We start from the raw sequence: 19,883 nt of genomic DNA on the forward strand, positions 1-19,883 counted from the left end.
CCACCACTCCTTTTTTCCACCCCCTCACACATAACCAAACGCGCCGGGGGACGATCATTTCCACTCCAGCCCGGGCGGCCCGTTGGTTGGCCGGCCGGGCTTCTAAAAATATTATTATGTGCCTCGCAAGAACAAGAAACAACCATCGTCGTGTGCGGGTATGTTTGAAGCGCCATACCATTGCTGGGTGCCGAACTTAAATGCCACCGCAGAGAGAGAGAGAGAGAGAGAGAGGCAAAAGAAAGGAAAAATACGGTCAAACATTCCCGTGCCTTCTGCTTGGGCTTCTCATCCTCCGGATGGTACAGATAAAAGGATTCTTTGTGGCACAATAACCTATCACTTTATGGTTCCAACACACGGAGCGTAAAATGCGAACACATTTTGTCGCCTATATGGAGCAAATTTTTTATTCCAAATATTTTATGGGTAAGCTTTACGCAAACGGTACACTGCTACCGAGTTTTTGTGAAATAAATGTGCTCCTTGCCACAGAACACAAAAAACTTGTCTTAACGATTGTAGCCGGTTGTTTGTATGCCGTATGTCGCTTACTAATCGGTTTGTTCCGTGTTGGCATTTCTGAATAGCGGTCTACTAAACAAAGCAACGATAATTCAGGATGATTATGAGACACCGGCAGATATAATTGTTCTAATGTATGCGAAAAAAAGTCCACCATCGCATCGCCTTGCCAAACACAGACAAGTAATTGGCATATTTGAATAAACTTGTCTGCAAGCAATGACTGAAATGGAAAATAATTTTGCTGCTGACATAGAAGCGATTGTTTTGTTCAAATTTAAAAGCAACCATTTGATATGCCATTTTATAAATTGCCTCAAATTATTTAAACAGGGTAGAGCGAGAAATTAATTTAAAATGAAGAGAAAATGAAGAGAAAAAAACTATTCGCAAAGCAGAACCTTCCTCAAGTGTGCTTCCACGCAAAACTTAACTTTGCCCATTAAAATCGACTCCCTAAAAAGTCAACATTAACCCTTGCTTACTTTTCGAAGAGTGGAAATTAGTGTAGCCCCTTGAACAGAACCTCCGTCGTGGCGTGTGCCGCATGTCGCAGAGGTTAGGAAAGCATTGCCCCTCATCGTTTGTTGAGGACGGCCACATTCTTAAGGCTACGTAGCTGGTTGACATGGGAACAGAATAGTCAAAATTAATCGTGGCCCCGTCCACCCATACAACTAACTCCCCTCTTTGTACCCCCTCCTGACCTCTTCTGCCCGACCAGGCAACGGGACGGCAGCAGACCGGAAGCGTGAATTCGATCCTGCTTACGTCACCCGTTTGCCGCTTGTAATATTCACTTTAACTAACTTCCGTTTACGTGGCTTTGCTCCGTACTGTCCTACTTCTTGCCTGGGCTCCCAACCGCCCAAACACGCGCCCAGGATTGGGAAACTTTGTTTCCTTCCATTTTATCGTACCAAACAAATCGCAAACACTGCCCAAGTTGATGTAGGTTACGGCGGAAGGAAAACGAGAGCCTAGCCGAAAACACAAACTCACACTCCCCGGAGCAGGTAGTGCAGGCCTTGTTTGCGCTCTTGATAACGATCAAGCGACGTGCGTAGGCTGAGATTTGCATATGTTGCTGCAGGAGCTGCTCACTTGCAGCCTGTGTCACTGTGTCACGTTAACCAACAAATGATCAACTTCTCAACAAAGAACAAACACAGGAACTCCGACACAGGGAACACAATAAAACGGGACTCATAAAAGCGTATGATATATGTGTGTAGTGGCACTGGTTTTGTTATACTGCATCGCAATAACTTTATCTCACGTCCTTCTCAACCAACACAGTCAAAACAAGCTATCGTGTCGTCACCAAAGGACTCACGAGCACACACACGCATAAACAGCAACAAAAATCTTTGGAAAGTTCCAACACGGCGTGCCTAACGCTCCAAATCTATCTCATCCCCCCCCCTCGTTCCTGTGCTTTTTTATGCTCAAACACACGCGGAAACGCACCTTTTTTATCATCCTTAATGGTAAAATGACGTGTATGGCCATGCAAATGGAATTTTTCGTTTCGTTTGGCCCCATTTACTGTTCGGCCTCGGCAGTAGGATCGATTGATTTGGGAACTGTCGAACTGCTACCAGCAGATCGAGAAAATGTCATTAATGCTTTATTTTTTTCGAAATACGAAATACTTTGATAGTTGAATGCTGGCACAACGCAAATCCTGTGACCTTTGTGCGTGGTAGAACTTTCGGTCACACTTTTGGGGACATTTCAACTGGCCATACCCGCCAATCGATAGGTGGTGATAGTGCTACTAGCTAATGGTTTAAGCGCTGGCAGCTTTATATCAACGTTTGGGCACCAGTTTGTGTCCCTGTCGTGAAAGGATTTCTAAATACTGTTCCAAAGGTACTAGCCTTGGTACGACTCATTAAACGTAGAACAGTCCTCAAAAGTCCCCCCTGGAATGAACGAGGAATAAAGATTTCTATCTGCTATTTCATTAATCAGCGATAAATTTTATACAAAATTCCAAAAATTTGTCCATTTATACTCTTTGCAAAAACAAACTATTTAATTCCGATAGCTGCACACATACTGTCCACAAAAATTGACCACTAGCCAACTACTGCATGCGATGCCATGTCAAGGGTAAGCAGACACGAAAGCCATTGCAGTTTTCATGAGCATCGATTTTCTCTCACTTGCTATGACTTCCTGCAAATAAGCAGTTTCATCGACACGTCGATCTGGCCGGTGCTGGCTGGGCCTGGGCCGGGGGTTTGGGACGAATAGAGGACGACTTCGTGTCTCTGGGGAGAGTGACTTGTCACACCGAATTGACATTCACGAGCCACTGGCCAGAAAATGGTTCGTTCGGCGATAGCTTGCCCAATCATAATAACATGCTGCGTACATTTTCAACTGCCCAGAGGTCATCGTCACCGGTGTGTCCTTGCTTGTTAGCAGAAGAGACAACTCTAAGATTATCACTAATTCTTGCCAGGCACGAATAAAGACCATAACGCCCAACGAGTGATTTTGTTTTCCAGCGAGCTCATTTCCTTTTTATACGTGTGACACATGCTGGACAACCATTGTGGGTTTGGTGCTTTCCGGCAGTATTCTCATGGATAAATTGTTAAAGGAAAAGTTTGTGTGTTTTTGAGCAAGGAATTTGCCTGTGCCATGCCCGTGGCGCCTCAGTTCTTGAATTCTTTCGCTAGGCGACACACAAACAATGTATGGCACCACGTTGGAGGCACGGCAGGCGATCACAACGAGGAATATGACATCATAATCTAACACTCTGGCGACTTTGAAATTGTTCAACCATCGCATAGCGGCCAGATCAGCTCTGCCCCTTGCCTGAACGAAATGGAAGAGTCAGAACTGTCATTCCGTGTTGCGTACATACAGCGAGGCCCTAACAGCGAGCCCCTAAACCTCGGGGGAAAGTTTTGCGGTGAACGCCTTTTTCGTCCGCCAACGCCATGCCACTAAAAAGGGATATCACTGCACGCGATATTATAACCAGTGCGAACGGTGTTTCCCTGTCCTTTTTTTGTGTACACATTCAGCTATTCAGTTAAGAATTGTTTTATAATTAGCACAACACAAACAAGCTAAAGACAGGGACTGGGCCAGGGACAGGAACGGCAAAAGGTACGTATCATCAAGTCAAGACTATAATAAGTTTATTGGAGCACACGATACGACTTTGATAGTCGGACCCCGTTGCATTACCTACCCCCCCCCCCCCTTGCCCCGTTGATGGAAGTAAACTCTTGAGGTTTACGTTTTATTTTCCTAAGCGTGCACATTATGTTGCCGCTTTTAATTGTTTTTGCGTGAAAATGTGATTTCCATTCATGCAATGTTTTTTGCTCATTCTAGCGAGCAGCCAGCCAGGGGTATGAATGAGACCTGGTGCTGCTCGAGGAAAGAGTCATCCACGGTTCTTCAACAGTTCTAAACGAAGAAAATTTGCAAACCCGTTCTCTGCTCCATGCCGGGGGGGGGGGGGGCGCATCGTTCCCTTAAACCTGTTGATGCTTTTTATGTGTGAATGGAAGGGGAAAGTGAGAGGGGAGAGGAAAGGGGGGGGGGGGTTTGGCTCGGTCTATTAACTATCAATCAAAGGTATTTTAATTTGCATCGGCTGCTTGAACGATTGATTGGTATCAATTATCAGTTTGGGTTTTCTGGTTGTTTTTAGTCCTTTTTTTAATGCTTGATAGCTGTCGTGATTTCAACGACCGTGTGCAAATTAGACAAACAAAACATGAATGCTGGGAAATTGTACCCATTTAGACAAGTGTTAATTGACGTTAATTAAAATGGGGCATGCCGTAATGGTTTTGTGTTAGATAATCAACATTATTCTACGATATAAGTAGCAATGGTTGAACATATCATATGATTTTAAATTGAGATAGACATTTAGAATAAAAAAAATCAATAATTTCATTGTTTTTTAATAGTTTTCGCAAACATTTTTGAAATTATTTAGCTTCTTCACTTCAATAGGTTCTCGTGTACGGTCTAAATGGCGTATATTGATGATTTTTCAAATAGCATTCACAAAACTATTGTGTGTGTGTTTGTGTATGTACCATTTATGCGTTAGATGCTTCTAGTTTTCGGGTGGGGTGGCCAAAATGCATCAGACAAAACCGTTTTGCTAGCTGTACAGCCATCATAGCATGACGAGGAAGGGTGGCACAACATCAATTGGTTCCGTCCGGCATAGAATGTGTAATTCACGTTCCGATGATCGTTATGGAGGCGTTGCTTTCCAGTAAACAGTTCAAATAATTAACTATATTTAAGGTTTGGGATAGTCTAATAAGCGTTTAACAAACTCTATGAGCCAATGAGCATTGCTTGGCAAAGCTGACAATATACCTATTGAATGCAATTACTTTTATTACCCTTTTATATACAAAACCATATGATAAGACTTCGCTTTAAGCCACCGAAAAGTCCTAATCAACTACCATATCTGTTACTATCGTTATCGCCCATGGATCCATTATTTATAATAAAAAAAATGCATCTGCAAAACGGCTTCAAGATAACTTATCGAAAAACACACTTACCGAGACGAGACGGTCTAGCCTGCGGAACGATTTGTCGCCTCGGACGTGTTCAACTGGGCTGGCAGCTATTAGCGGAATCCAATTTAACCACTACACTGGATGAAATTTTCGGCTCCAACTGTACTCTTTCTCCGGACGCGGGTTCATGCGGCAGGCCGGCGCACACAAATAAATGGTCTCAATGGACACCAAACTTTACTAAAAGCACCAAATTTCGAACACTTTTACCACACACGCAACCAAACACAAGAATGACACCGGGATATCTGCAGTACGGAAAAATGTAAAAGAAAAAGCGAATGATAAGACCATTGCCGTGCGACGGGAACGAAAATCGAATCGAAATTTGTTGCTTCCGGAATCTCCGGGCTTCCTGTTTTCCCTGCACCGTGTTTGCACACATACACACACACACGCACACAGACACGATGAGAGATTGCAGTCGGGTTCACTGCAGATTTTCCGAGCCGAATATTACTCTCGCAATAATGCTGGAGACGAGCCCACGTCGACGGAGAGAAGTCCGCGGAGATGCTATCGAAGTAGCTGACATCACCAAACAGGGGAAGGAAAAAAATACAGAAATAAAACAATACGAAAAGTGCGTGAAAGTTGCCGCACTCTGGTCGAAAAGGTATTTACAATCAAGTGTGCCTGTACAGGGAGTGTTTTTTTTGTGTGTCCTCAATTTGCACGTTTGGCCCGTTGCTAGGATAGAACAGTGCATACAGTTTACTGCGACCTACGGTTGCAGTGATGAGGGCCAATTGTCAAAATAGTTGTTCACTGCAAATGCACACATTTGTTCAAGTTTTTTTTATTACTATCAATAAACACACTTTTGAATTACCACAAAGTAATGGCTAGTTCTAATGGCTAATTGTTAGAGTAAAGCAATTGAACTGAGTCTACTCCTGCCAGCTTGGCAAGGATAAGGTGAAGTTTGTTCAAGTACAAGGACAGGTGTGCATGTGTGTATAGAACGCACACAAACTCACTACGGCAATGACCGTGCCTCTTCGGGATTGTGTGAAAAGGGAAGCACAATTTGTCAGTGTCTTTGAGGAGGCAGGATGGCAGTTTTTATCCCCTGTTTGTTGCTCAATATACAAACAGCACGAGCTTTGGTATTGCTACTTATTTCTTCTGCTTCAAACATGACTAATTTGCTTGAGCACGAACCATGCACCGTATTCGACACGCATCGATTGGTGTTCAAGTATATCTGTTGTGAAAGGATCCATTCACCAAAAATACACACACTCTCACACACAAACACGTTACAGTGCAAAAAAGGAAAAATAACAATGCATAAAATTGGCAAACGCACGACTTTCTCGATGTTTCAGCAGTAGGCGATTGCTGGCTTGATTCCGCACACAAATCAGACAAATGGAGAACCAAGAGAGCGGAGAGGGTTGTGGAAAAAACTAACAGGAACCAACCACCCTCCTGCCTGGATAGTGCACGAAGACCGATCGGTGTGACACACGGAACCACATGAACCGCATCGATCAGATGTTTACCGCGAACTGCGCGCTGTGTGTGAGAGCATGCTATTGTTCCGCAGTCGCACTCCGGCGGATGGGTTCGCCGGCCGGATGGAAAGGCAGCGGGTGAAAAGCGAAGGGACCACCGGTGGAAAGAGTATTTAAAGCTGGCCCTGCAGGCGATGGTTCGTGTTTTTCTTTTTTTTTTTTTTTCTCTCTACATCGCCCGGTGAGACTGACAGACCAACTGTAAACAAAAATGAGAGCAGAGAACATATGGTTGGCCACGAGCCCCGTACAACGTGGCGAGGGTTTTTGACGTTCGAATATCGCTGCATCTCGCTCATTTTTACAACAAACGCAGCTCAACCTGATCCAGCCCTGGAGGACGCTATGCGATTCTGCGCATGATGCCGTACAGCATCTTGTATTAATCACCCTCTTGACAAAGCATGTGTTCGCCTCCACAAGCACACACCAAGCATGTTTTAATTTCCTTTTACAAACCATGCTAGAACAAAATCGTTAATGATGTTCCGGAGGATGCGCCACTCGTACTTAGTCCAACGCGTTTGATAACTTCGCTTGTTTAGAAAGCATATTGCGGACAAATGCCTTGTCAAGAAGGTGCTTGAGAGCGAAGTAATGTATGACCTATTGGCATCACCATCGTGGGGTTGTTCGAATCAACCTGGTAAGTGCAAGAAAGCATAAGCGATTCTGACTCGTTCGGGCGCGAGTTCGGGTCGGGTTTGAACCAAAATAGGTTCAAGATTCGACCTAAACTCGCTGCACCATTGGGACAGAGTCGCTTATGTTTTCTTACACTAAGCGTTTGGGTCGTTGATTCCTCTACCTAGCGGACCTGCTGCACCCATGGCTTCTGTGGAAGGAGACAATCTGTACAACACTGCAGAGGCAAGGAGAAAGCTCTCCAAGCGAAGAAAACTCCGCTGTGTCGCTATCCCACCAACAGATGGCACCACCAGTTTTTTTTGTTGCTATTTTTAGAATGCACTAGCCGTTTGCCGTCTGCTAATTGAAGTATTTTAATAGTTCAAGTTGAGAGTTTGAGCCGATTAGAACCCGTTTAGTGGTCGTTTAGTGGATTTTTGGCACTTGGGAATACATTAATAAAAGCTCCGTTAAAAGTTAAATGCCGGCTTTACCCGGTTCCCCCAGCGCCTCAAGGCCACAAGCAAATGCAGACAGTACATAAAAAGCCACCACCGAATCAGCTGATGCAATATCGTAATATGTATGAGCAAGTGAGACGCCGGTGCGCAGATGCTAATATGGCACACACATGAAATGTAGGACCCCCCTCCCCCCCAAGTGCCACAGATTAAGCTTAAACGACTGGAAAATTGAATATTCATAGAAAAAAAATGAAAGCTCCACAGCTTCATTGGTTTGATCAATAGATGGCGTATTATGGGGGGGGGGGTGCGTACGGGAAAACCCTCGGACTCATCGACTCCGAGTCCGGATCACTCCGGATTACTCCGGATTACTCCGGATCATGCCGGATTACTCCGGATCACTCCGGATCCGGAATGACTGTCCATTATCGTTTAGACAATTCTTGATGAGTTCATTGACTTTCAAGTCGTACATCTAATATGTACGAAAACTGATCCGGACTGATCCGGAGTGATCCGGAGTTATCTGGAGTGATCCGGAGTGATCCAGAGTAGTGATCCGGAGTGATCCGGAGTAATCCGGAGTGATCCGGAGTAAACCAGAGTGATCCGGAGTAATCCGGAGTGACAGAGTAATCCGGAGTGATCCGGAGTAAACGTAAACCGGAGTGATCCGGAGTAATCCGGAGTGATCCGGACTGATCCGGACTGATCCAAAGTCGAATCCAGTTATGATCCGGAGCCGGAGTCATATTTTGCGCACCGGAGTCGGAGTTGATCCATGACTCCGCTCCTGATTACCCATCACTACAGTGCTGGTGGTTTCCGTTGGAGTTTAGTATTTAAACAATCGTATCGCCGTTCTAGTTCTAGCGATGCATAACTTCAATGCGAAACCATACAACAGTACAGAGGAAATGAGAAAGCTCTCCTCCAAGCGATGATGAAGCTCAACTGGTTGGGGTATCCCACCAACAGAGAGCGCCACCAGCTTTTTTGCTATTTTTAGAATGCATGAGTCGTTTGCCGTCTGCTAAACGAAGTCTTTCTATATTCCGTTTAGGTAGATGTCGTGATCTGGCCAAGCCACCATCCTTTAAAGCAACCTTTCGGATTCAAGAAATTAAGGAACACACGGTGTCATGTTCTTCCGTTGATTAATCTAACACGACTGACGTTTATTCGCATTTCCTGTCATCTCGAATGATCTTTCACGCTCGTCCTATCTCTCTCTCTATCTATCACTTCCTTGTCTATCCTAATCCCTACAGTAGAGAACTTGAGTCGTTTAGAAGCCGTTTAGTGGTCGTTTAGTGGATTTGTGGCACTTGGGCCGTGGGGTCTATGAGGGGAAGGTGGAGGATAGGTGGATGAATTTATTTTTTGGCCGTTAAATGTTGCCCACCAACATAATTGCACACCAGCGTGAGCATTTTGGCGGCCTTCTTGAACCCTCAATTTCCCTCACAACGACTTACAAAAAGGCTCGCAATCGAGCGAAAATCGCACCGATTTGGAGCGTTGGCGAGCTCTTGAAAACCGCCTTTTTTGAACGCTAGGCAAGAGAGTGATTGCTGGTTGACGTCGGGTGCCGATGGTCAGGGCTGAACTGCGATTGTGTATATTTTTAAATGTTGCATCTTTGAATACAATTTGAATTGTTAATTTTTGAACAATTTTTTTTTAAATTAGAAAAGTTTTTATCTATAAATAGACACCTATGTGTTTACGATCTTAACTTAATTGATGACGACATTTTTTTTTAATAACTTTGCGAATGTTTGTCTAAATTTAGCTTCACGCTCAGCCCTGAAGCGCTGTCACGAAGTGGGGTCATTTGGAAGGGTGGCTCTCTCGCGTAATCACGGTGCTGCTGTTTGTTTCGCGAAGCAGGAAGTAGAATGTGCTATGGTGCATTAGCAGCTGCTAAAACTCTCGAATTGTAGTGCAATACTATGAGCAATACAGATTCCGTTCGGGTCAAGTTGTTGTTTTTCGCGAAATCCCGGGAGCTAGCCGGAGTCTCTGGCACGGACGATTTCCTGGTGCCGCACGCTGAAATCAAGTGCTCCGAGCTGCTCGATCTGATCTGTAATCGGTACAATCTCTCCATCATCCGCAACAATGTTATACTAGCCCATAACGAGCAGTACTGTGCCGATCTGAGCGAAACCATACGCATACGCAACGGGGACGAGCTGGCTGTGATACCACCCATCTCCGGAGGGTAGACGTTGCCGCGACGCATCGAGATACAATAGATCATGAATTATCTAAAGTTAACGTTTGATAAGCTGGACGTCGGGGCGCTGAACGATCAGGTGGCGCACGAAAGCTGCGGTGCGGTGTCATTGTTCGTCGGCACGACCAGAGATAACTTTGAGGGCAAAACCGTCGTATTGCTGGAGTACGAGGCTTATGAAGCCATGGCGATCAAAACGATGAATCTGCTGTGCGAGGAGGTTCGCGCGCGCTGGCCGGATGTGGTCAACATCGGCATACACCATCGGCTGGGGACGGTTCCGGTAAAGGAAGCGTCCGTTGTGATAGCGATAAGCTCGCCGCATCGCAAGTCCAGTCTAGAGGCGGTGCATTTTACCATCGACGAGCTGAAGAAATCCGTACCTGTTTGGAAGAAGGAGCTGTACGATGGAGAGGGCAGCTCTGAATGGAAGGAGAACAGCGAATGCACATGGTCGAAGAAGTACAAGGACAACCATATACTGTAGCAATGAGGTTTCGCAAACCGAACATAACGTTTAGTGACGAAAGCAGCCTAGCGGATCAAAGTCACTATAATTTGTACTGGTGGCAGCAACACTACTTTTCATGCATGACTGATCACATGCAATCAAAGATTGTATAGAGGAACAAAAAGGGTTAGAATTTCCAGAAACGAACAATCGGAACGGGTAGGAAAATCACACGGTGCTTTCAATCAACTTCAACGACATTGCCGATAGATTTAGATATTAGTATTTACCATGCAAAACTAGCTGAGTCATGTTTCAAGTGGGCGATGCACCTTCCATTCGCAGGTCATCTTTTATCTAGCACCGATCGTACCCTAGCGCGTAGAAAAGATCAACATGGTCGAGTGTTTATGGGCGAAGCCGAAGATGAAATACAGGAACTAAAAGAATAGTTTGAAAAGTTTACTATTTTTTTGTTAAATTATAAAATGTTAACACAGTGCAATCTTTTTTGTAAAAGAACCCCGTTTAAATATACACATATAAAATTACAATTAATTTGCAATTTTGTACTTCTTTACCTTATTATAAGCATTTTTATAAACAGATACGTTTGTAATTGATCCGATTCTTTTGGCTAGTGTAGTTCGTATTGAACGTGCCATTTGCTTAAATGCGATTTGCGCGCTGTCGTGTAGAAACGCTGTATGCGACACATGCAAAACAAATGAGCAGTGTTGCCAAGATCAACCAAAGTTTGAACTAAACAATGAATTGAATTTCAGAAAAAATCAAAATTTTACCACAATTTCCTATTCTAAAATTAGAATAATTAACTTTTTTTTTCAAAATAGTTTGGAAAAGAGTAAGTCGCTAAAGTAAACTTTGGTTGCCAGACAAAAGATCAAACAGAAGAGCATTTCCGATGCCATGTCAAACTTCAATTCAATATGGCGTCCAAATATGTAACAAGCCGTGTGTGAGCTGACCTGGTTTTACGAGCATTGTTGGCAGAGATCGATTCAGCTGCATCGTCGTTGTTTGTTCTGTTTTCTATTTTTGTGTACGCGAGAAAGTTTTCCCTACCGTGTGACATACAGCGAGTGCAACAAATTCTACACATGTCGATCGGGGTGAATTTACGTGTGACGGGCCACACGTCAATCGGTGGCCGCAAATACCAGGAAGACTACTTTTCCGTCGCCTATCAGCAAACGGAGAATGACCAAAATCTGGAGTACGCGTACTTTGGAATTTACGACGGGCATGGTGGCGCGGAAGCGTCCCTCTACGCCAAGGAGCATCTGATGAATACGATAGTGAGCCAGAAGCTGTTCTGGTCGGAAAATGATGATGATGTGTTGAAATCAATACGCGAAGGCTACATCCAGACACACTATTCGATGTGGCGCGAGCAAGGTAAACAACGTAGAAGACAACTTACTCTCCCTCCTTCCCCCGACGCCCTCTCGTGCGTTAAAGTGCTGGCTTTTTCTTTCTTTTGTGGTGGGGGGTCCTTGTACGATGTTGGTGGCCTTTCACTTATTAAATGCATTGTGGTGTCTGAAGCGCTGCAAAAAGTTGCACAAAATCTGCATCTGGTGCAGAGGGCGCCCTGGGAAAGTGATTGCCGTGTTCAAGTGACATCCTGTTGGCGTTTTCATGAATTTTCGTGTTGTTTAATTTTCCCACTCATTTGTTCGGACGGGTTGACGTAAGCCTACTTGCTCACGCACACCAACTTGACGCTAGACGCTCATGATAGTGTGTGTGTGAGGGTGAGTGTGCTCTGTGTTTGAATACCATGTACCCTACACGCAGACAACTAATGTCATTCCAATTGTACACTTCAGCTGGTTTTATTATTATTTTGCATGTATCTCGGGCACTGTTGGGCGGGAAACTGGCACTTAGTGCATGATTACGCTACTGACAATGTATGATGCTTATGGTTTCAACTTCATCTTCCCCCAAACAGAGAAATGGCCAAAAACGTCGTCCGGATTGCCGAGCACAGCGGGAACGACGGCCAGCATTGCGTTTATAAGACGGGGCAAAATTTACATCGGTCACGTAGGAGACTCTGGCATCGTGTTGGGTTACCAGAACGATAAGGAATCGGCAAACGATGGGCGCTGGGTGGCAACACCGCTCACCGAAGACCACAAACCGGAAAGCTACGCAGAAAAGATGCGCATTATGAGTTGTGGCGGTAAGGTAGTTACCAAATCGGGCGTGCCACGTGTGGTATGGAATCGGCCACGCATTGGCCACAAGGGACCGGTGCGGAGGAGCACACCGATCGACGAAATACCGTTTCTAGCCGTCGCCCGAAGTCTGGGCGACTTGTGGAGCTATAATTCGGCAATGGATGAGTTTGTCGTGAGTCCCGTGCCCGACGTCTCGGTCATTGAGATTGATCCGAAAAAGTACAGGTAAGCGTGCCGAAACAGACTGATAATGCAAACGTTCATTTACCTATATTTCTCCTTTTCAACACGCGTCTTGTTCATTAGGTGTCTCATATTCGGTTCCGATGGCCTGTGGAACGTGATGTCACCGAAGAATGCGGTAGACATTGTTCGGAATGCCGAAATGGAAAACGTACGCATTGCCTTGGAGGGTGGAAACGAGTGGAAAAATCCCAGCAAATTGTTAGTCAACGAAGCACTGGACCGGTGGAGTCGCAGTAACATGAAGGCAGATAATACTTCCGTCGTTATCATTATGCTTGACCCTCCTGGGCCACCGAAGCGAGATGTGTTGAAATCGGTCAAAGATACGATCCAGCACGCTGCAAACGATCAGCCTCATGCGGGTACGGGAGCAGCGGGCAGCAATATTATCCACCTATTCGACTGCATCACACGGGGCGAGTCGATGCCTACGATGTCGGAGGAGCTTTCTCGCCGAGAACTGCCGGCCCTGGCTGATGCAAGGTTTGATAGGATGCATCATAATCTAGATGCACAGCACCACTATCATCATCCACACCACAGCACGGAAGAATACTGCGAATCGGAAAGCCATACTAACGATCACAGCGCGCTGCACCAGCCGCATCCGGACCAACATCACCAACTGTCTCATCTACAAGCTGCTGATCCGTACAATCAATCCGCCGTTCCATCTACCTCTTACCATCAGGACCTTGCCTACTCAGACAGCTTTGCCGAATCGTACAATTCGCTGCTAAATAGGAGCTTTGAAAACACGGACCACTCTTACACATCACTCTTTCACCCCGTCACGGAGCACGGCCTCGAAGCCGAGGATGTCGCTGAATCGTACCGCAATAAGGCCACCATGGTGGAGGGTGTGGCGCCCGAGGAGGACGACGAAACGATGTTTGATTACTCTGGCGGATCGTCAGACGATGAACTAATAGCCGCAAACACGGCGAGTGATTCCACCTACTCGTTGACCAACTTACAAACCAAATCGGAACGATTGCGGGCAGAAATGCTAGAATCGTGCAGCTCTCCGGATGCATATTACCATCAGCAGCAACCACGAACCGAGCCAAGTGGTTACGCGACAGGAAATTTGGCGATTATTGAGCATTTTCACAACTATCACCATGCACCGCATGGTGAGTACGACGAGCATCACACTACCCACGGTCGTACCGATTCGCAGGAAAACGAAGGTGAATCGAACCGCATTGAAACGATTGGCGGAGCGATGCGAAGTTTAACGCACCACGGTTTGCACCAATACCAAATGGAGTTGGATGAGCATTATCACCAGCAGCAGCAGCACAGTGGCTCACACTATCAACCGCACGGCTTTCCGCACGCTACCGCTTACCAGATGGAACGCTACGATTACAGGCACACGGCCAACAACAATGAAACGATAGTGCCTTGCGAAGCAACGTGCAGCAAGTATACGTCGAAGGACAAAGCACATCCCGTCTTGGAACCAACGGTGGTGCAACACCGGAACGATGAACTCATACCGGCCGAACATTCCCGCGCGAATGAAGGCGAGGAGGAAGACAGCACATCGTCGGATCGACCGGCCCAGCACCAGATCATTGCCATCCACGGTCATCGCATCCAAATAAACGAGGTTTCGTCGTCGTACGTCGGTACCGCTGCCTGTGCGTCGCAGATGCTGCTGGGAAGCTCGGACAGCGAAAGCACCACCAGCACAACCAGCCACGGAGACAGTGGCGATGAAGAGAACAGTGCCTCATCAACAACCAATGCTGCGACCGGCGTGAAGCAGATGGTGCTGCCGGTGCTGGTGAAACAACGCCCAAGAAAACCCGGACCATCGTCACGCGTAATAACGATTTTCTACGAAACGCGCAGCAGTCGGCGTCAGTCGCGAGCGCGAAATCAAACATCAAACAGTTTTGCTGATTGCAGTCGCAAAAGGGCGGACCTGAAACCTGCCTCATTTGGCGGTATAGTAAAGCGACGAAAAGCGTCCACCGTTATGCGTGCCGCCAGCATTGTCCATCCCGACAACGGTTCACCGACCGCTAGTGCCGATACGTTCGTGCGCAGAGCATTACGCTCGAACGGAATGATAGTGAATTCTGCCAGACACGTGCTAACTGGCACTGGGCAGCGCGATAATGTCGTAGGCGATGCTGCACGCAGCATAGCAATGCGGGCTGCAGGTCAAACGCACCAACGGCAAGGATTATTGCTGAACCATCTGGTAAGCTCAACTACTGCGCCCAATCGTTGTCTTGCGATGCACTCAATCAAGGCTAAACCGAGCGTGATTGCTGCGGACGACCGAACTCGAATAAGCAGAAGCGGATGCAGCACGAGGCGCATGAAGCTGGATGATGAACGGCAGCGGCAAATGCAAGCAAGCAAAGGGAAAGCAATCGCCTGCAGTGGAATTGATTTGATGGAAAGATCCAAACGAACGAAACAGCTACGACGTGCCCAATGACCGAAAGCGTAGGGAACGCTGGATCGATCAATCCCATCCCGTGGCAATAGGTGTGTGTGTAGTAGTAGTACTAGTAGTTTGGCGATAACGTAGGAATAGTAGGTTAAAAACAAAAGTTAAACAAAAAAAAAAGATTGTAGAAGAAAGGGCTGTGAGCAATCATATTTCGTCTGTATCTCACCTTCTCATTTATTACGTGCGATTAATGCGCAAAACTTCATAATTTCGTTCTTATCATTCTAACACAACTTTCCTTCTTCTGTTTGAAATTCCCCCTGCTATTTGAATTAGCCTATTGTGCCGGTTGAGTGTGAAAAAGCATAATCCCAACAGTGATTTTTGTTTTGTCGTTGTAAAAACCACATCTCCGAATTAGGGGAAAATTGTCAATTTAATCATTTCAAATCATTTCAACATCTTGTTCCTACCGGTGGCATGCTTTTTATTGATAGTGCACTTCCATAATGTGTGTATAGCATAATTTATCCCCATCTAGAGTACAATTTTGTTTTATGTTTTTTTTTCTTCATGCGTTTGATAAAATAATCCCATTTTGTTTTTTACATACATAATGTTCGTTTTTGCTATGTAAGTTATATATTAACAGATTCTATAGAGCAACCGATACATCAGTTTATGTGTACTAGGGTTAAGGGGGGCGGGGTGGATAATATATATTTTTGGAACCGTGCAAACACACACACAAATCTTACAGGCAAATAGTACAATGGATTGAAAAGAGGCAGGTAAAACAGAGAACTCGCGCACCGTGATGATAGTGCGTGAGTTCTGTAGCGCATTTTCTTGTAGTAGAGAGGCTAATTGGTAAATTGTTACGAAAACGTATGTGCAAACCCTAGGCCAAAGTAGAAACGAAAATGTTTTAGGTTCAAAAAGTGCCTCGACTGTGGTAGAAAACTGGCAAACTGGTGAGGTAATATCTCAGGTGGTCCGATCATCCAAAACCTTACGCAGATTCACAGTCGTTATTTAGCGCAATTTCATCAGCATGTGTGCAAACTTACGATAATTACGATTTATGTTGGTATACATTTCCTATAGAGCACCTTCAAATTGTTGCTGGAATACCGTTCGCTCGTAACGTTTTCCATTTGGTCAGAAATTGTGTATGCGCAGGTGGAAAAGTAGCTCTTTTATTGACTGCCGGTGTTTAAGCAATTGAAACTACAATCTTTGGTGTGGATTGTGAATCTATGTATATTCGGAAATTGTGTAAAGACATAGCAAATAACGATAATGTCTCAACTATCAAAAGGGAGCGGAGCAGTACCCACCCGTAGCTATAAAAAAAGTGTTTTGTGCAAGCGTATTGGAAGCAAAGTGTTTTTCTGTTTCTATTTTAATGGTCAGAAAATAAATATTTTAAACGAAAAGATGTATTTCTTTCCACGGTCGAACCGACACAAAACACTGTACCACCTGTTAGTACAACCATCAATATATAATTTTATTATACTTCATAGTTTGCAACATATTTGATGCGTGCGACAGTTGCGGTAAATAAATTACTGCCACGCGAGCAAAAAGGTAACAGAGTCATCTGGAGGTAAAATCAAGCACAGTACTACTTACTCAGTTCAAATATCGTTGTACTGGCTGATGAATGTGTCGTGGATGCGCTGCTTGTTTTCCACCTTCATGTCAGCGATTGCCATTATCACGTCCAGCAGTAGCTCCCGTGACAGGTCCTGCATCTTCGGCAGCTTCGCCACCTGGCTAAAGTTGTGCACGACCATCTTGAGCGCGTAGTTCTTAATGTCCAGCACGTTCATCTTGTCCGAAGCTTCCAGTATCTGCAGCACGTTGTCGTACGTGATGTTATTCTCCAGATTGTGCTTACAGAACGCCTGCAGCCGGTTGTTGGCGAAGCCATAGAAGCAGGGCGCCTGAAACAGGTAGAGCGAATCCTCCGGTGGCATCTTGGTGTCACCGTAGTAGATGTACCGTAGCAGCGAATCGAACGCCTCGAGCGATGGTGAAATATCGCCGATCTGTATGTTGACCGTGTTGTCCGCGGGCATGAACGAGCGGAACATGGCCTGGAAGTAGGTGCAACGGGCAGCGAGTATGGATTTGTGGGCCGGTATGATCTTCTCCTCCAGCACCAAATTAATGTCACAGAACTCTTTGCCACCCGATTTGAGAAACACGGCCATGTCACTCTCGAGCGTGGTGCCGATCGTTTTGTCATACTTCATGTCCGTGGTGTGCTTGCTCGGGTTAAGCCGCTTGCGAATGATTTCCACGATCAGTGGTTTGTCCAGGGCGGCAAATTCGGCCGACATTACGATGTTGTAGAAATGATCCTCCTTCACAATGAACCCGAGACAGTAATCCTTGATCAGCGTTAGTCCCATGCGGTCCGCGTTGTACAGCGCATCGAGGACGTTTGACTTTGAAATTTTAAACTCCAGATACTGCACGCAAAGCTGCTCCAAACGGGGAATGTTAAACTGCACCGCAAGCTGATAAACATCCATCATGATGAGTACGAGTTTGTGGCTGAACGGGTCCTTAACTAGAGCGTGTTGTGGGAAGGTTGGTAAGTCATTGTGGGTTGCAATAATGCACTTCGAATAGCCGGGTTTCTTCTAGTCCATCACATACTGCACCATACTTACATACAATCCGATCGGTATAGATATAGTTAAGCACTATCTCGAACGCTTCCGGTTGTGCATCCGGCAATTGAACTTCCAGTATCGGCTGCTCCGCCAATCGTACATCGGTCGTTCCAAACAGTTTTTCAAAGTGTAAATTACGCGCATCCCGAGCAGCCCTAGAATGCGGCCAAAACGGTTAGCATGTTGCACTTTTTGCTACTTTCCACCACCGTCCATATTACTTACAAAATTTTCGACCGTAAAAACTGCGACCGGGCCACTATCATTGCGATGTGGGCGGAAATTTTTACCTCCTCCGTGCCGACGATAAACTGAACGTCACAAAATTGCCGATTCTGCAAAAACTTCCCAAAATCATCGTGCAGTGTGCACTTGGGATAGCTGGAGAACTGGAAGCGGTACGTGTCGCCGCTGCGTACGTTATTATCGATCGTACCGCCAAAGATGTACATAGCGTCGCCGATGACGGCTGCTGCGTGGAATAGCCGACCGCTCGGAATTTGCGATTCCGGCGCAGGTGTTACAGTCGACCATATCTGGCTGTCCAGATCGTAGCAGTGGAGATCGTTCGGGAGCGTCGAGTCAGCCGCCCCACCGAACACGTACAGGAAGCGATCGTGGTGTACCATCGTGTGGCCGTACCGACGAGCGGGCGGTGGTGGAGCACCACGAAGTATATGTTCCGTCGATATTCGTCTCCAGCTGTTTTGATTCGCAAAGGACAAAACCAAAACGCATCATTAAACGCAGCATTCGCTATGGGATAGGATTCATCGCCCCGTATACGTACGTTTTATCTTTGAAGTTAAACTGAAACAGTGTGTTGGTAATCTGCAGTCCACTTTGACCGGAAAACACGTACATACAGCCGCGGGCAACGGCCACAGGGAAATTACAGCAGGTCGGTGGTCGATCTCCTTTCTGTTCCACCTCTTCCCATTGATGCGTTTCACCCTACAAATAAGGTCGGATGGGTAAAGGATAAACAATTGTGTTTGTAACGCTTTCGCCCGCACTTGGCTCGCACTGCTTACCGTCAGTCGAATGGTCCACATATCGTTCAAACGGGCATTCCCATCATAGCCCGCATATATCCAGAGCTTGCCGTCGTAAACGGCCGCACCGTGAGCACTGCGTGCCACCGGGGTACGCCCAATAAACTTCCATTCCGTCCACTGCCCGTTCTGGAAGTTGTACTCGAACAGATCGTTCTTGTTGGTGAGATTCGAGTTCGAGTGAATATCGCCAGTGTACCCTCCGAAGACAAACATCGACGTACCGTGCACGACGGCCGAATGGTGGTATCGGGGCGCTGGAGGAGTCCCGGTAGCAAACGCCCTGCCCCACGATTTGTCTTTCACGCCGAAGCGTATCAAATCGTTCAGCATGTTCTTGCCATTGTCCCCGCCGAAGACGTAGATTGCCTCCTTGTAGGCCACCACCGTGTGCTTCGAGCGACGGGCGCCCACAAATTCATCGCAATCGCTCTCCCGTTTCCACTTGTTGGCCGTATTGGAGATGGGCACATTGGCCGATATTTGCGTGCTCGAGGAGGTGCTGGTGCTGCCGATCGACGCAGACGATACGAAGCGCCCTGTGGACATGCTTCGAGCGATCGTACTTGGCTTATCGCGTAAAGCGTATTGTAATACCGTTCTACTTTGCGATGCTTTGTTTCTCCAGTTCAAGTTCACAACAAATCGATAGTTTTGTCTTTTTTGTTGTTGTTGCCGTTCTGTCTGTATGTGTGGGAAGGCGGCTCCGTTTAAATCATAAAGTTCAGAGCTTTATTCAAATTGTTCCGCTTCTGCGGATGAGTGGCGCAGTAAATGGCTAATTTCTCATCAGCAAATTAATAAGTACCAGTAAAATACTAACGTCCATTAGTATTTATACAGCTATT

The 19,883-nt window shown here is 46.0% G+C and overlaps 5 protein-coding genes across 12 annotated transcripts in view; 3 read left to right on the forward strand and 2 right to left on the reverse strand.

Annotated features, from left to right (window-relative positions):
- Positions 1-6,799, reverse strand: part of LOC120894198 (tubulin polyglutamylase TTLL5) — a 29,281-nt gene extending 22,482 nt beyond the window's left edge. The window contains exons 1-2 of one of the 8 annotated variants that reach the window (XM_040296644.1): positions 6,620-6,799; positions 5,094-5,359 (exon numbers count right to left, since the gene is read on the reverse strand). The gene's annotated coding sequence lies outside the window, so the exon portion shown is untranslated. Of the gene's footprint in view, positions 1-5,093; positions 5,360-5,498; positions 5,914-5,943; positions 6,347-6,423 lie in introns of those variants that run through there. The other 7 variants (XM_040296639.1, XM_040296642.1, XM_040296638.1 and 4 more) reach the window with 7 other exon arrangements.
- A 2,747-nt stretch (positions 6,800-9,546) lies between these two features.
- LOC120896440 (molybdopterin synthase sulfur carrier subunit) lies at positions 9,547-9,976 on the forward strand. The gene has a single exon (XM_040300568.1). The coding sequence runs from the start codon at positions 9,681-9,683 to the stop codon at positions 9,954-9,956; it is 276 nt and encodes a 91-aa protein (XP_040156502.1). The 5' UTR covers positions 9,547-9,680; the 3' UTR covers positions 9,957-9,976.
- On the forward strand, positions 9,964-10,972 carry LOC120896439 (molybdopterin synthase catalytic subunit). Its single transcript, XM_040300567.1, has one exon. The coding sequence runs from the start codon at positions 9,990-9,992 to the stop codon at positions 10,452-10,454; it is 465 nt and encodes a 154-aa protein (XP_040156501.1). The 5' UTR covers positions 9,964-9,989; the 3' UTR covers positions 10,455-10,972.
- Positions 10,973-11,408: 436 nt separating this feature from the next.
- LOC120898861 lies at positions 11,409-16,724 on the forward strand. Its single transcript, XM_040305284.1, has 3 exons — positions 11,409-11,837; positions 12,397-12,853; positions 12,935-16,724. The coding sequence occupies exons 1-3, from the start codon at positions 11,540-11,542 to the stop codon at positions 15,333-15,335; spliced, it is 3,156 nt and encodes a 1,051-aa protein (XP_040161218.1). The 5' UTR covers positions 11,409-11,539; the 3' UTR covers positions 15,336-16,724.
- Positions 16,725-16,778: 54 nt separating this feature from the next.
- Positions 16,779-19,870, reverse strand: LOC120898862 (leucine-zipper-like transcriptional regulator 1 homolog). The gene is made up of 5 exons (XM_040305285.1): positions 19,015-19,870; positions 18,771-18,934; positions 18,206-18,682; positions 17,978-18,135; positions 16,779-17,874 (listed from the first exon to the last, which is right to left on the reverse strand). Exons 1-5 carry the CDS (start codon positions 19,582-19,584, stop codon positions 16,934-16,936), a joined length of 2,310 nt encoding a protein of 769 aa, XP_040161219.1. The 5' UTR covers positions 19,585-19,870; the 3' UTR covers positions 16,779-16,933.
- Between the last annotated feature and the right edge of the window lie 13 nt (positions 19,871-19,883).

This window comes from Anopheles arabiensis, chromosome 2 (assembly GCF_016920715.1).
Source record: "Anopheles arabiensis isolate DONGOLA chromosome 2, AaraD3, whole genome shotgun sequence".
Taxonomy (NCBI): domain Eukaryota; kingdom Metazoa; phylum Arthropoda; class Insecta; order Diptera; family Culicidae; genus Anopheles; species Anopheles arabiensis.

Bases quoted from the DNA above. Each gene is read 5' to 3' on its own strand.
- LOC120898861 (XM_040305284.1), top strand. From the start codon at position 11,540: ATGTCGATCGGGGTGAATTTACGTGTGACGGGCCACACGTCAATCGGT. The intron at 11,838-12,396 runs GTAAACAACGTA...TCCCCCAAACAG, and splicing joins TTCGATGTGGCGCGAGCAAG to AGAAATGGCCAAAAACGTCG. The intron at 12,854-12,934 runs GTAAGCGTGCCG...CTTGTTCATTAG, and splicing joins ATTGATCCGAAAAAGTACAG to GTGTCTCATATTCGGTTCCG.
- LOC120896440 (XM_040300568.1), top strand. From the start codon at position 9,681: ATGAGCAATACAGATTCCGTTCGGGTCAAGTTGTTGTTTTTCGCGAAA.
- LOC120898862 (XM_040305285.1), bottom strand. From the start codon at position 19,584: ATGTCCACAGGGCGCTTCGTATCGTCTGCGTCGATCGGCAGCACCAGC. The intron at 18,935-19,014 runs GTAAGCAGTGCG...CCTTATTTGTAG, and splicing joins TGTGGACCATTCGACTGACG to GGTGAAACGCATCAATGGGA. The intron at 18,683-18,770 runs GTACGTATACGG...GAATCAAAACAG, and splicing joins TTTAACTTCAAAGATAAAAC to CTGGAGACGAATATCGACGG.
- LOC120896439 (XM_040300567.1), top strand. From the start codon at position 9,990: ATGAATTATCTAAAGTTAACGTTTGATAAGCTGGACGTCGGGGCGCTG.